At 55.9% G+C, this 16,012-nt stretch overlaps 2 protein-coding genes across 4 annotated transcripts in view; one reads left to right on the top strand and one right to left on the bottom strand.

Annotated features, from left to right (window-relative positions):
* INSYN2A (inhibitory synaptic factor 2A) overlaps positions 1–8,166 on the top strand; it is a 50,436-nt gene extending 42,270 nt beyond the window's left edge. For both annotated transcript variants that reach the window (XM_037051195.1, XM_037051194.1), the window contains one exon: positions 6,653–8,166. In XM_037051195.1, coding sequence (XP_036907090.1) covers positions 6,653–6,836 — 184 coding nt within the window. In that variant the 3' untranslated portion in view covers positions 6,837–8,166. The remainder of the gene's footprint in view (positions 1–6,652) is intronic.
* DOCK1 (dedicator of cytokinesis 1) overlaps positions 1–16,012 on the bottom strand; it is a 377,799-nt gene that overhangs the window by 213,847 nt on the left and 147,940 nt on the right. For both annotated transcript variants that reach the window (XM_037051192.1, XM_037051193.1), the window contains exon 27: positions 15,457–15,552. In XM_037051192.1, the coding sequence (XP_036907087.1) occupies positions 15,457–15,552 (96 nt within the window). The remainder of the gene's footprint in view (positions 1–15,456; positions 15,553–16,012) is intronic.

The following is a 16,012-nucleotide window of genomic DNA, read 5'->3' as shown; positions in this document are numbered from 1 at the left end:
ACAGGTCTCTCCGGTGGGACAGCACTCAGCACTCCCTTGTCCCCGAACAGGAGGACCACTGGTTCAGGCGACACTGTGGCAGTGCAGGTGGGAGCCACTTCTCACCCAGACAGACCCAAGGGAGCCAGAGTGACCCCTCTCAAAGGCTTTTGGATCGGAGCCCATCTCTGCTCATCAAGCAAACTTGCAAACAAGTCGCCCTTGAACCCCTGCACACAGCTCTGCAGACAGAGGGTCCCACCAGAAGGGGTGCGTGGAGCTCAAGGTCAGGGCCCTGCAGGGGGCCTGCGCAGGGCTCCGGGAACACCCCTGGGAGTCCCTGCTCCACCATCTCCACTGGGTCTCTCCCACAGGATGCCCGGAGCACCTTAGGGTTGAAATTGGTTGAAGGCGTTTCAAAACAAGGCACTGTAACATGCCGAAGGACTGCGGCTGTCCCAGAGACGGGGAGGACACACAGGGTCCCCGACGCTGCCACTGGCACGTGTTTCCATTGGCCCGCCCTGTCCGCCAGCTGCAGAGAGCCGGGAGGTCCCCGCACGGGGCTGGCCTGCGGTGCATCTGCTCGCTGTGTCTCACCAGAGAGGGGAACCCAGCTGCCCTCTCTGAGCAGCGCGGAAACCCGCTGTGTGCCCAGAAGCACCGGGCCCAGGGAGACGCGAAGGGGGCCGCGGGCAAGGCCCGGCTGCCTGGGGCTCAGTCAGTGCAGTCCCGGAACAGATGGGCACCTTCGAGTGTGTGGTGCCACATTATTGCCCTGTGAGACATAAGCCTGTTGTGGAAAGACGCAGGACTCGGAGGAAACACCCAGAAGACAAAGAGTCCCAAGCACTTTCAGGGAGAAGGGCTGCCTGTTCCACAGACCGAGGGCTGGAGACATGAGCCTACCTGGGCTGCACGCAGACCCTGGCGCCTGGGAACAGGGCTGAACCCCTCTCCCCCCGCCTTTGGCGGGGTGCCCGTGAAAGTCCTGAGGCGTGCAGGATGGCACCCAGGGTTCCCTACTGATTGGGCAGGCGCCTCCTCTCTGACACCTCCGTGAATCTGACACCACCTCTGATTCATGGTCGTGGAAAGAACAGGTCTGAGCATGTCCCCAGAACATGCCCGGGAGCCGGAAGCACGGGCGGGTGCAAGTGGTTCCTCATGCAAACGGCCTCCACACCCACGGCGGTGGGTCCATTCATGGAGGGATGGGCAGCTGTGCCTGTGCAGTGCAGTGACCTCCCTGCCGCCTCGTCCGCTGGGACCCCGAGCCTCAAAAGTGCCATGCTCTGTATCTGGGAATTTTGGGGTGGTTGACATGGCTGCATTTCTCCCCAAGACACATTTCTCCCCAATGGCTGCATTTCTCCCCTTTGCCTCTGCGCCAGACCAGCTGGGAAGGCCTTGATGCGGGACCAGGTCGGCATGACAATACCCTAAAGGACACAGGAGTGTCAGATGTCCCTAGCACAGCCTCCTTGGGTGCCATCCACACTTCCTGCCCAAACTGCGATTGTCTCAGAACAATTCCGAAAGGCAAGGTACCAACTGCCTGGTTGGACAAGTCTGGTGACTCAGGCTACCTGGGAGTCACCTTGTTCAGACTCAGGATCAGAGAGAGGGACAACGAGACACACCAGGAACACAGGCATCGTCCCCCTTCACTGAAGCGGTTACTTTGTAATAAAGAAAGACCCCAGCAGAATGGCCTGGATTCAAATTTGACATTTCTATGAGAATGGCAAGTGCTAGCCTCCCAATTCAGAAGGGAACGGAAGCAAGATGTAAAGGATAAGAGAACTGCTGATTCGGATTAATCAGTCAGATCCTGACCAGAATTTAAAACGTCCCCGTGAAATGTCAGAATCCCTACCATTACTTAGAAGACCCTCAGGGACTGTTCCCTTCGGGAAGACAACCCACAGCGCCTCCCCTCTGCTTCATCAAGGCCGGCACGCAGCTGGCCTCGGGGCCCTAACAAATAATTACCAGGGGGTCATATCCCAACCTTTGCTTATCCAGTAGGAAGCTCCCACAATGCACTTCCTGACCAAAGGCGAGAAGCCGCGTGCTCTTAGCTGAGGCCAGGGACGGCAGTGAACTAGCAGGTGACATGTAGTAGTGAGTGACTGCTTCTAATGACAATGTGTACTCCTTGTGACCCACGAGGACTGTGGCGTACGATGTGCTTATTAATACGTGTGTCACTCTTGTAAGTGATCTTGGTCCCTCTCCTACCCAGGAAAGCACTATGGGCAGAGACTGTCAACAGGGCTTGTCTTTCTGACTCAACCTCGCCAGGCGGGGGAGGTGGTGCTGTGGCTTCCGTCCACTTTACAGAGCCCTTGGCCGTGAGTCAGGCCCTGCCATCGGAGCTCCGGCACAGGCAGCGCCGTCCCTGGTTAAAGTGCCTGCGTTTCAGGGCAGGGAGGTGAAAAAACATGGAATCGCTCGTGGTGCGTGCCGAGAAGGAGGGATGAGAGGAGCACTGGACAGTGAAGGATCATTCGGAAGGTGGCCAGACAACAAGGAAGCGAAGTGCTCCTGGGGACACAGGGGCGAGGAGTGGCCAGCCAGACCTTCCACGAGCCAGCACGGGTGCCCCCGCAGGGGACAGAGTCACAGCCATGAAGACAGCAGTGACATCTTCAGCAGGGGCGGCCACACTGTCAACCAGGCAGTGTGCAGGCGGCCTGTCCCCAAGCCCGGGGTCAATCGGAGATCAGTGGTAAAACCCGGAGTGGGTCTCCTCTCAGCCAGACAGCCCCCCCAGGTCCCATCTGGACTAACCACCTACTTTGTGCAACGCGGCGGAGGGGTGCACAGGGCGAGGTCCCCAGTGGCTTTTATCCACGTCAATTCCTCTGCTCTGAGCAGGACCGTACCTGCTCTCTCCCGGCCATTTGGCTGCCAAGACTGAGGGGACCTCAGCTCTGTGTCAGCCAGAGGGGGCCACACTCTCAACCTTTGGACATCGCCCTCTCTGGCCAGCCATCTGCTCTGCATGCAACCCGGTGACTACGTATGTTCTTGCCCCCATGAGAAAAGCCGCCCGGCGGAACACAGAGCAGAATCTGTCCCCACCTGAGGGCCAGGTGCAGTGTGCACAGCGTGCCAGCCAGCGCACACGCCTCATCCCAGAATGGGCAAGTTACAGAGGGCAGGGGGCGCCCGGCACAGGGTCGCTTCTCGACCGGCGGCAGGCACTTCCCACCAGGTGTTCGCCCCACACACTCCCCTCCTTGAAGACCCCCACTCCTCCGGGCTGCAGCCTCTCCACCACCTCAGGGAGGAGCGCAAGCAGAAATCAACTCAACAGGTCGAGTCGAGGCCATCCTTCTGTTAACAAGAGCCCAGATTAGATTTCCCTGTGATTATGTGGTTCCCAGTGTGATAAATCGGTTAAGGACAGTATTCCAGATGCACTTGCTAATGGAAAGTCAATAATGACAGGTACGCAGCCTGTGGTGTTGGCCTAGGAAGTGCCGGCACCCGCCCTCCGATCCGATATCGAGCTCACACCCTCTCCGGGACTCTGGCAGGGGCTGTGGTCTGCGGGGCGCACTCTCAATATTCACCAGGCACCCTAACAAAACCACTGTGGTCCCCAACATAACACATTGGATGCAGCGTCTCACAGGACCCATGGCTAGGGGCTTGTTTTTCTTGTCAAATGTCCAAGTGGAAGGATCCTTTTATTGGTATCATCTTGATCACTGTTAGCCCTTCTTCCCATCACAAAACTGATGGCTGACTAATAATACGGATAAAATAATGTCTGAATTCTATCTAACAGCTTAGAAAACTTTCCCAGCGACTTTCAGTGGGGGTGGAGGGGAGATCCTCAGCTAACTCAGTGAGGCAGTCAGGGCAGTGATGATGAGATCCCCTGAAGTGAAGGAAACTGAGCCCTAACAGGGTGAGGGACTCCTCTGAGCCCGTTCTGCCCCCGAGGTCAAGGGGAAGAGAGGGAACCTGCCTCTCCACAGCCCCAGCTGACAGAGATGAGGGGTGTGCTCACAGATGCAGCGGGTCCTGAGGTTGGCACTGCCCACAGCTGTTCCTGGAGGCACCGCGCCTCCCTCCTCACATGTCCTAGACAAGCGTGACGTGAGTTCCCAAGGTTTGCTGCCACTGCCCTTGACCTGCAGCGTGACTTGGAGGCGACCCACTGGGAAGGAGGGGAGATACTAATCCTTGTTTTGGGAGCAGAGGGCAACTGGCCATAAACTTCTTGACAGCATTAATTTCTTCCATAATATTATAGTCTTTGACAATAAGAAAAATGGAACTGTGGGTATAAACCATAAAATGGTCCATTAGATGGGTCTTGAACTTGTTTTTAGAACTCCAGATAATACAGCTTGGCTGTTCCGTCTTTCCAAAATGTCAAAATTTGTCTAGGATTAATGGTCCTCTAAATCAATAGGATTTCATGTTTATAAATGGTTTATGGTTCCCTAGATAGAAAATGTTATGAGCTCGTGTATTATCATTGGCACTGAACCTTTAGTGAATCTGACATTTAGCCTGGCATCCAGACCGGACACGGAAGGGGCACAGAACAGAACTGTTGGGAAGCCTGGCGTGATGCGGCATCAGATTCAAGTGCAGGGCGCCGAGGACGCGGGCAGAAGAGATGCCAGGCTCATGGACACCTGATCATCCCAGAAAAATGACACTGGACTTGGGGTCCCTTCCCCAAGCCAAGGGGAATGTTAAAAGTTGGTGACAGTTGGGAAGTCAACAGTGGACCTTTCACAGCCAAGAAGAGAAGGGAAGACTCCAGGCAAGTGACCTTCTTCAGAGAAATTTCATAAAATACAGCACATACTTGGAATAACGTCTTCAATCCTATTGTTCCAAAGCAATGTCAGAGGTCCTCACGCATGGTCATGTGTGTGCACACGGGCCTCAGCGACATAATGACAAGTCCGGGTCACTTCCATGGTCATGCATGTGTACATGGGCCTCAGCGACGTAATGACAAGTCCGGGTCACTTCCAGGAAACACCACGCTCCTGCCTGAAGAGCTTCCCTTGGCAGCGACTGAGGAACATGCTCCGAGGAGCCAACTTGGGGAGCACGCCCTGCTGTCCCTATCACGGGGGGCTGCAGCGGCACCCCTGTGTCGGGCGGGCCGGGCTTTACAGATAGACCGTCATGGAGCCCCTTTCCTGTCCAGACTGTCTGGGGAGGAAACCGGGACTTCTGTGATCTTGTGAAAAGTTTCGCAGAGATGGAGCTTTCACACACCTGGCACGAGAAAGGTGACTCCCAGACGCCGAGACTTCCGGAGACCTCCTCAGTGTCAATGCCACGTGCGGTCTGTGGACAAGCTGGAGGCTGACTCGGGTGCCGCATTTTTCAGTTCAACGTGTCACCATCACACAGCACTTCGTGACGGGGATGCGGTCTGGGGAGCGAGTCGATGGGCCTCAGTTCAACGTGTCACCATCACACAGCACTTCATGACGGGGATGCGGTCTGGGGAGCGAGTCGATGGGCCCCAGGGCCGTGGTGCGGACATCACAGTGCACAGTGGATGAGCCCCAGTGGCCCCGCCCACCACCCACCAAGGCCAAGCAGTCCCGCCTGTTGGTCCCAGGCTCTGAGCCTCGACGGCACGCTCCACACCAAACACCATGGGATGAAACCCAGCACCAAGGAAAGACCGCAGCAGGAGACGGGCAAACACGAGGCAGGTGAGGCTGCTGCCGGCGCAACATGCTGCCACTTCACGGGAAGCGCTTTCTTCGTCAGGAGAGAGAGCGCCCTCCAAAACAGCGCGGAAGGAATGGCGTGGGACCTCCCAAGCCAGTGACACGTTTGTTCATCACCATTACCAGGCACCATGGACAGTACTTAACTGTGGGTGGTGCACTTTTTTAATTTGATGGGCCAGGCCTGGGAGGTTGTTCAGCCCATCATCACCACACACACGCGAGAAGTGTGTGGCACCCGGACGTGACGATGGCTAGGACATCACTAGGCTGTGGGAATGTTCACCACTGTCCAGCGGACCACCGCCGCAGATGCAGCCCATTGCCGACCAACACGTCACCGTGCACAGCTGCATATACTTGGACACCAACCGGTGCAACGATGAACCTTCAGAGGTTCAAAGTGAAAGCAACTAAGTTATCTTTCCAAGACAATAAACCTGTCTGAAATACAGTTGACCCTGAACAACACAGGTCTGAACTTACCAGGGTTCTTTTTCTTTTTCAAGAAATACACAAAGTTATTGTCTCTTCCTTACAATTTTTTTAATACCATTTCCTTCTCTTTAGCTCACGAGCATGGAAGCCACAAGGCACCCGAAATGGGTGTTCAGGGACTGTGTTATCAGTGAGGCTTCCGGTCAACCGCAGGCTATGAGTAAGGAGTTGAGGTTTGGGGGAGTCAAAAGTCATACTCAGATTTTCAACTACGAGAGGGATCGGTACCCTTGACCCCCATGTGTCACAAGGGGCAAGTGTCATTCTCCGGGACACGGGTCTAAAATGCACCCTAGCCGGTGCCTTACCATGGAGCCACAGAATTACAGCATACACAACAGGAATGGCCGCTGGCCCTGGAGGGAGGTGGCCCAAACTCTGTCACCAAAGGGGACCTTCACACATGAAGGGCCGAGCACTAACCCATCCCTCTCCTTCCTTCCTAGTGTGGAGCTGGACTTCAAGCAGCAAGAAGATAAACTGCGGCCCGTCCTGAGGGAGCTTCCCGCGCTGGAGGAAACTCAGGTTGCACCCTCGCCTTACTCGCAGGAGACTGCCTCCTCGACTCCCAAGCAAAAATCCAAAACGGAATCCAAAAAGCACGGGCGATGGAAACTCTGGTTCCTTTAATACTCACGGGGCTTGCCCTCCGAGGCTGTCTGTTACACCCACTGGGGACAAGTCCGCCCTTTCCTCAAAAGAACAGAAGCAAGGGGACGAACGGGGGCTGCCTCGGGTGCCCCCGGGTCTCCCCTGCTACCGAAAAGGCCTTTGCGCCCGCCAACCGTCACCAGAAGCGGTGCGGGGCTGCAACTCGCCAGCTGTCCCGTGCAGTGTGCGGGGGAAGCGGACGTCAAATCCGAAATGGAGTTTCACGTAGTCAAAGAGGACCCGGAAACACCCTGCCCGCACCCCAGACGGGCGAATCCTAGTCACCAACCTGCACCACGGCCGACCGTCACCCTGCACACAGCTGAAAGCCCGTGGTTATTTTCAAGCCTTTATTTTTTTTAAAAAAACAATGAGAAGAAAACGCAAGCCTTATGTTTGCAAAGGACTTCATTTTTACATTTCGTTTTGCAAACGAGCAGGGGGCAAGTGCAGTCTGCAGCACATCAAGTTCCGGAGAAAGCACAATTTTTTCAAGTGGTCGGAGACCACGCCTACTCTCTACACCACGCCTCTGTGTGTATCTGCCCTCCTGTGCCCTAACGCTATCCCAAGCGACCCCACCTCAGCGTCACGCCGACACCTCCGACCGAGCGCCCTCCGCATCTCAGACCTGCCACATGTCTACTGCTCTCTTTCCCGGTGGCCAGCAGCCAGCAGTCCCCCAAAGTCAGGACATGCCTTCAATCACCGCAAGTTGACAGGGTCAGAGCTATCGGACACTCAGCTTTCTTAGATCTCATTTTTAATCTTTTGATACCCAAAGGCCAAATGATACGTTCTGGTGAGAATTCCAAAACACACAGAGAGATACACAAGGGATAACACAGTCACCAACCGGTCACAGGGATTTATTTCTCTGTGGGCCAACCGAGGAAACCTCGGTCATTCCCCCGAACGCAGGGAGGTGTTTTGCACACTGTGTTGAGCTTTCTGACAACCAGGGAGACCCGACCACCTCCAAGAGAAACAGTGTGTCCAGCTTAGCTGCCACTGTCACTCTTGGGGCCACCGCAGTGGGCCGACTGGGGGGCTGTCCTCATGGAGTGCTAGGGGAAGCTGTGAATCAAATGTTTTTAGGTATTTTTTTAAACAAACAGTGACACTTGCGTTCTCTTTTGATTACACATTACAATATAAATTTTAGTTCCTTTATTTTTTCACTCATTCCTTTGCAGCAAGTATCTTTTTATAGAAACCAAACCCCTCTGACCTATGAATGAACTTTGTCTATCAATTGTTGCTCTTCGCAACAGGAAGTAGGGACCTCATTTTGCCTTTTTTTTTTTTTTCGGTACGACTTAAATTTTGAATAGTCCGTGAGTGAACACAGGAGAAAACCTAGTCTCCACGTTTCTGTCCAGAGTCTCCCATCTAATGTAGCACCGACACACACGTGTGACGGAGCAGAGGCCAGCGTGGCGCCCCTCAGAGGGACCCCCGCTTCCGTGGGTCAGGCGGGAGCGGCTGAAGTCCATCTGCTGTAGTTCCGAGGGTTTTGATTCTACAAGGACCTGGTGGCGATCAGCCATCGGGTCCGAACTTGGAATAGATGAGAAGACTCTCTCGTGTCACCATTCACTAGGGGTTAGTCAAGCTACCCCGCAGATGTACGCTTTCACCAAGAGAAACCTGCACACCTTTTGCGGCAAGGATGCGAGTCCTTGAGCACTGTACGAAGCGTCGAGAAATCATTCCGTGCAGAGAAGGATGAACACCACGAGCCCGTCTCACGGAGGAAGTGCCATTGTTCGTGCTGACATGAAATTTAAAAAACCGCATTTCGTGTATTTTCTACTGTTTTTTAACTAAAAGTTATACAAAAATGTTTGCGACAAGTCGTCGCTCCTTGTGTTTTAAGAATTCCCAACTCTCTCCGTGAAAATTGAAGTAAGGGTATAAGCAGCTTTCTAATTAGTTCTATAAATCTGCCTACACGAGGGGACATCCTAGTAAACAAAACAACGTCCCTGTATGAACGCAGTCTAGACAGAAACACATAAATTTTTCAGAGTCCAAAGCAGAGACTGCAGATAGACTCATTCCCATTTTTAAAGAACTGTCTTCAGAACAGGAACTATTTCAAAGCTGTTTCACAGTTTAATGGCAACATGTCACTCACAGGTGANGCTCCTTGTGTTTTAAGAATTCCCAACTCTCTCCGTGAAAATTGAAGTAAGGGTATAAGCAGCTTTCTAATTAGTTCTATAAATCTGCCTACACGAGGGGACATCCTAGTAAACAAAACAACGTCCCTGTATGAACGCAGTCTAGACAGAAATACATAAATTTTTCAGAGTCCAAAGCGGAGACTGCAGATAGACTCATTCCCATTTTTAAAGAACTGTCTTCAGAACAGGAACTATTTCAAAGCTGTTTCACAGTTTAATGGCAACGTGTCACTCACAGGTGATGGTTCTCATCTTAGAAAGATGTCGGTACCAACGCTGATACAGAAACCAAGGTAAAAAGTACAGTGTCCCTCATATGTACATGTACCCATGGCGTCACCTATAGAGATTAAGTTACTATACTTGTCACTAAGTTCTTTATTAACTTTTAAATAAAAAAATGAAAGCTCCCTTTCGTGTGGCTGTTGAACTGCGTCCACGGCCCCGGGGACTCGGGCGAAGGGAAGTGGCCCGAGAGAAGCGTGACAGCAGGGGCCGGGCGGTGGGGCTGGGGGGCGCTTCGCCGAGGCTCCGGGAGATAAGACCACCCCAAGGCGGGGGCACAAGCCACTGGGGGGCCACACTGAGCACGGGGTGGGGCCCAACTCTGCCTGGGACTGGGCTCACCAGACCACACACCCTGGGCTGGGCTTCAGCCACCAGGAGGATGGGGTGGCTTTTGGGGGATGACACAGGGTACCCACCACACAGGCCCACAGGAGGGTCAGTGACTGACTAATTGACACCCAGTTTGTGAGGAACCTCAGACAGACAACCGAACCCCGGGTGTCTGTGGCCCCACAGAAACAGCTTCTCTCGAAGCACCCACCCATGAGGTCCCAGCCCCAGGGGACCTGCCACCTCTTCCCTTCCTCTTCCCTCCCCTGCTGGGACACCCGCACCTCAGCTTGGCTGAGCAGCCCACCTCTCACGTAGAGACCAGCCTGGTGCTGAGCCCTTTCCCAGGAAGAGTTCTGCCTGGGAGCCCAGGACAGGGGAGACCCGGACCCCCTCTCCTAGTCACTGTGAGACCAGGGTCTACTTGCAAGGATGAGGGGCCACTGGCGGCTGAGACAAGGCTCCCACCGCGCTGGCCGCTCCTTGGGGAGGAGACTGGGATGAGTGTGGCTCAGGTGTGGAATGGGGTGCAGGACCCAGTGTGCCCCCGACAGCAGCCAGGGTCCCATTCTGTGACCACCCACGAGCCACAGCCTCCTGCTGCTGCTGCAGAGGCTGTCTCTCCCCAGCCACTGCACAGTACAAAGGACGCTGAGCCACAGTGGGGCCTCCATCACTCCGACAGTGTGCCACCAGCCTTGAGGAGCAGTGGGGACCTGTGCCCTGCTCCTGTGACCTCAGACCCTCCCCGAGCTCCACAGAGCAGGAGCAGGAGGGAGCAAGGGTGGGAGGGCCCTACGACCTCTGAAAGAGCCCAGGAAGTTGGCAGGAGTTTCCCGCACATCCTGCCAGGGTGCTGAGGCATCCGTCGCCATGGAGACCTGAGGTGTGGAGTGACCAGGCCAGGGTCAGGCTGCCCCCAATCTGGGGCAGGAACAAGGGCCCTGCCTCCCATGCCGCCCTCCTTGGGGAGCTGCCTCTGGCCCGGCACAAGGAGACACAAGGCCCTGGGCCGCAGCTCAGAGCACACCCCTCCACGCGGGGTAGCTCGCTTGTTACCTCTCCTAGAGGCAGCATGAACCAGAAGGATACAAGGCTGGGGCCTCATTCTCCCTGCCCCGTGGGAGGCAGCTCGGCTCCTGGCCCAGCCCCCACTGGGGGCCGAGTTTTCTGGAGCAGGTTCACCAGCAAGTGAAACCGACTTGCTCACGGAGCCAGGCGGCTTTGGGGAGCAGCATGGCCTACAGACGGCAGAGCGACTTTGCGCAGGGACTGCCTCCCCTGACCCAGACAAACCCCGCATCCCGGGTGCCTCAGGCTCCTTTACTGCGAGGAAGCGCCATCGGGCTCAGACACACCATCCCAATTTGTGGGTCAGCGCTGACTGACCGTGCCCTGGCTCGAAGCGCGTGTCCCAGCAGGGAGGGGCCCGTGAAGGTGCCCCGGCAGGGTGCAGGGGTGGGTGCAGGGCGCCCTCGTGGCCGGTAGGAATGTGCGAGAGCTGCAGCCTGTCTCACTCGGGCAGCGACGTGGCGGTGTTTATTTCCTCTGCAGTAATTTCAGGGAGTGACCTTCCCCGAAAAGAACGCTGGGGCCACAGGCCCGTGAGGAAGGCAGGGAAAACTGCTGCACGCACAGCAAATAAAAGTGAGTTTGCAGGCACCGCAGCTGACAGGTGCACCCGGGTGAGGCGGTTTCCCGAAAGCCACATGTTCTCTAAGTAGATTTATTACCGGGCCTGCCGCCAGGGATACTGCGGATGGCACGTGCGCAGAAAACCCAGACGCTGTCCGTTGGAAACCTTTATAAGGCCCCGAGTTCTTTTGCAAATAATATTAATAGCACTTTTTTTCTCAAAGCACATTGCTCCAGGGACTCTATCAGAATAAACATTGTACAATGAGTGGTCCTGTGCGGAGACAACATCTTCGTGAAAATATTGGGTGACGAGTCTCAGGAAGAGGGCTCTGTTCGCCGAGAGGCCATTTCTTACCACGCTGTCCCCAGTGAGGAAGCCGTGGCTCTGTGTGAGTCAGCCAGGTTCAAAGACGGAGCTGGATTCTCACGGACGGTGTCTTCCCCACCCATGACGCTGCGGTCATGAGGAAACCCACCCCACCTGTGCCCCTAGCGGGTGGTGCTCGGAGTAGAAAGAGACCTCCAGTCACTTGAGCCGAGGGGGTTGGGAGGTCAGGAGGTCATGAGACAAGTGGGGACCCTGGCGGGAAGTCTCCCACCCCCCAGCCTGCTTCTCAGAATTTTTCTGCAGAAATGTCTCCCTCGAGAGGCCCCCATTTTCCTTTCAGTGAATTGGTAATTTCAAGTCTTCTGGGGTGTAACCAGGCCACAGAAAAATCTTTAAAAGTCCTTCTCACTCAATTACATTTTTAAATGACCCATTAACAGAAGGTAAATCTGATCATTTGAAAGCAGCAGCTAAGTACCACAGAAGGACTATTCCTGTGCCACCCATTTCCTGGGCTCTCAAATGCACCCTACAGACAAGCACTTGTTCCAGCCAAGTCACCCAGGCGGGACCGGGGCCGGGACGTGGGGACGCAAGCACCCACCTACCTGTGGCTCAGGCCACCTGCCCACAGACAAGGCCACCTAACCCACCACGACTGCCTGCTCCAAACTCACCCAAGGGCTGAGAGAGCTGCCCCCCTGGGGCCCGGGGACCTTTTCACATGGGAAGAGAAAAATAAACTCTGACGTCAGACAACACAAACGGGAGCCCCTCACTGCTGATTCCAGGGGTCCGACTGCCCTGGACGGAGGAGGGAACGGCACCCTCACTGTGAGGCAAGATGCCCGCCTGGCCCCTCTGCTCCCCACCCCATTCCTGCACCTGCCGAGGGAGTTTCATTTGTTGCAAAATACTCATGTGATCCTCAGGACCGAGGCCCGTTTTTCTCCCAAGCACGAGATGCGTGCCGGTCGCCCAGCTCGGACACAGCCTTGAAAGGAAACTCCCCGAGACGAGGGCGCACGGCCCCCGCGTGGTGGGGAAAGTAGAACTCCCCCACCCCGATTCACCGAAGGCTCACGTTGGGAGCCCCAGCTTCTCTGTCCCAAACATGCGGAGAAGGGGACCTGCCAGACCTGGACGGCCTTGCCCACCACCAGCCCCTGGGGGGAAGAGGCCGCGGTTCTGGGGTGACTGCTGCCGACATCGCAGAGTCAGTCATCAAGGGAACGTTTTCACCACCGTCGTTTGTGCGGGTGTTTTCAGAGGTAACTTAGGCTCCGGGAGCTGATTCGCAGTGATGCCACTTCCCTTCCACTGACGCACAATGGAGTGATGAGCACATTGGGATGGAGACCTTGGTGACATGTGGGGTGTCAGCGCCACCCCCCCCCCCGACAGGCCTGTGCACCATATCCTGGGCTTTTTCCACTCCAGAAGCCCGTTGGTCAAGTTTGCTGTCCCCTCCTCAGGGACACTTCTCCCTCCTCCAGCCCCATGTCTCTCTCTAACCTACGTGCACGGAGCAGCTGGGGCCTAAACCCACAAACGAGCTCAAGGTCGGGCACAAGGTCGAGCCCAGCCTGCAAGAGAGCATCTTACCACTCTGTGGCCACCACGGAGGGATGTGTGGGGACTGGAAGGTCCTTCTTAGCAGTTCTAATTTTCAGTGGCGCATGCCCGACCTGAAAACATCTTGAGGCTGGCATTGCTCATTCAGCAATTAGGGCTTATTCAGAGCTGTTTTTTGAGATTTCTCCCAGGACAGCCTAGTTGCTTTGACAAATGGAGACTCCAGACTCCGGGGACAGATGCTGGTGGTGCTGGAGTCGGGAGGTGTCGGCTCAGGGTCAGAACTGGGGCCCAGATCCACCCCCTGCTCCTGAGACTGCTGCTGCAGGAGGTGGGCACTGTGGAAAACGGGCCCGGACGCGGCCGCTCGCCTGGGTCGGGGCCCACTACTCAGCAGGAGGGAGGCACCACTGGGTGGGACCGGTGTGGGTCCTCACTGTCATAACCCTCCTCAGGAAGTGCCAGGACCGTCCCCAAGGATCCCCTAAGGGTCCCTCGAACCACACACCTGTCTCTAAGCCCTCAGGCACTAGGCACCCAGCTCCTGGTCTGACCATCCCACCTGCGGCCGTCCCAGGCTCTAGCCCATGGAGGGACTGCCAGTGACCCTGAAGAGGTGCTTCCCATCCTGGACCCTGGGTGGCCGCTCTCCTACTGGGGATGTCAGCCTGGGCGCGTCCCAGGGTCTTCTCAGAAACCCTGGAGTCCCACTGAGGTCCACGTCTGCGGCCTCTGCCCTTTGTAAGGGACAGCATGGCCGGTGCGGCACCAAACCGGGCTGCACACCAGAGCTGCCGGGGGGCTATGGGAGGCAGAGCACTGTCTCGTCCCTGCGGGGCATTTTCTGTGGTGGCACAGGCACAATGGAGGTGAACCACCTGGGAGGCCTCCCGTGGGTCTCCGGCACACACACAAGGCACACGCACAGCGGCCAGCACATACAGGAGCACTCGGTGAGGGGCAGCTCTCATCATTGTGCCGCCGTAACCTTTCTGCCCGAGATGTGAGAGACCCCCACACACCTCCAAACGCCACAGTCTGGGAGATACCATGCTCCCTGCCACCTGCGTGACATCCACCAACTGAGCTGTGAGCACAGGTTACAATCTCCCCAATGCCAAGGACCTGTGCCAACATTTGGGGGCTCCCCCCACCACCTCCCCCAGTTGAACTGCGGGCCGGCAGGCCCTGACTCTGGGAACACAGGCCCTGACTAGAGGCAGGGCCGCCTCCCCAGCTCGAGTGCCTCCCCCCAGGCACTTGCCGCCCCTCCTTGGAGCCCGCCATGCGCTTGCCGTGGCCCCGTGGGCGGCATCGATCGTGCGTCCGCAGCCCAGCCGACTCAGCCCATCTCCACAGGGGTCTTCGAAGGGGGACACGAAGCCGTACGGCATTCCTTCCACTATGTGACACCGTCCCAAGGGCAATACTGCGTCCCTGCTTCGTGGTCAGAGGGATGCAGCTGGGCCACCTCGCTCTGTCCACGTGGAGGACGTGCAGAGGCAGCTAAGGCCACGCGAGGAGGACGACTGTGCCAGTTGGACAGCTGGCAGCGACTGGCGGCACATTCTGTTCTTTGGTGAGGAATTCGAGATACCAACGAAGAAACTTCATTAAACAGTAGCAGGTACCGGAAAAGGAAGAAATGAAGTGGGCCTACGTGTGCGTCTCCTGCCAAAGAAGTCAAACTAGAGAATGACGGGGGCGAGGAGAAAAGTGGTAAACTTCGGGATGAAAGCACCACGACACAAGTTTTGCTAGTCTCAGAAATTTCCTTAAAAAAGGCCATTTCTTGCCTCAACAATCCGTGTAGGAGAAACATCTACAATACATTAGAGTGGAAACAAAATAGCTAAGTTAGGGCACCTTGACTAGTTGTTAAGGTTAGAAGAGCTTTATTCACGGCATTTAAGTGCAAACACGAGAAAGAACAGCCAGAAGAAGGAACACTGCGAGGAACGCACACACCCTCTGCTACACGTAAGCGGTAACAACGGCAGAACCAACGTCTCATCTCTAAAATGTTGGTTGGCTCACCCGCCGACCTCCATACTTGCTTCTGAAATGGTGGAAAATGAGCCCATTTTAAAAGGTAAATACAGGCACAGTGCCCCGTCGCTACGGGGAGGCTGAGTTTCGAAAGACAGTCAGAGAAGGGCCGGCTGCACGTCCGGCGGGGAAGTAAGAACGGCGTCCCTGGGAAAGAGGCTCTTGGCCACAGCGGAGCCCCGGCCAGGCCCTGAGCACTTACGATGAGTTCGGAGTCGCGCCCCATGGAGATCACGGTCCGGTTCACGGTCCGGAGGAGCTTCTCCATGATGACCTGCACGTGCCGCGCCGTCGGGCCCTGCGGGAGGACACACGGGTGAGAGCCGGCGCCCGGGACGCCCGCCACCCCGCCTGCCCCGGTGGCTGTCGTGGAGTCCACGTCCCCTGAACAGAGTGAATCGATGAGCAACCCTCAGGAGATGAAAAATGGTCGCTGTCAAAGGCAAAAGCCCTCACAAAGAAAACTCAAGCCGTTTTACTAATTAGAGTCCATTAATGATAATTTGTTATATAATCATAGTAATTGAATTCGAGTAAACCTTAAAAATGAAAGCAAATCTGTTTAAACAACATAATGTTTATGAGCCCCGATTAGCCCGCCAATTAGTTTTCTGGTGACACTGGCCCTTTGTAAGGGGGGCAGGCGGGCAGGCGGCACCCTGGGGGCGCTGCGGGTCAATGCCAGCAACTTGGGGACCCAGCACACGGAGTGGGACGTTTGCGAGCCACCTGAAACTCACAGAGCCGTAGGACTGGCT

This window comes from Sturnira hondurensis, unplaced genomic scaffold (assembly GCF_014824575.4).
Source record: "Sturnira hondurensis isolate 20B ecotype Veracruz unplaced genomic scaffold, ASM1482457v3 Scaffold0007208, whole genome shotgun sequence".
NCBI lineage: Eukaryota > Metazoa > Chordata > Mammalia > Chiroptera > Phyllostomidae > Sturnira > Sturnira hondurensis.
This window is presented reverse-complemented; position numbering and strand designations above follow the sequence as displayed.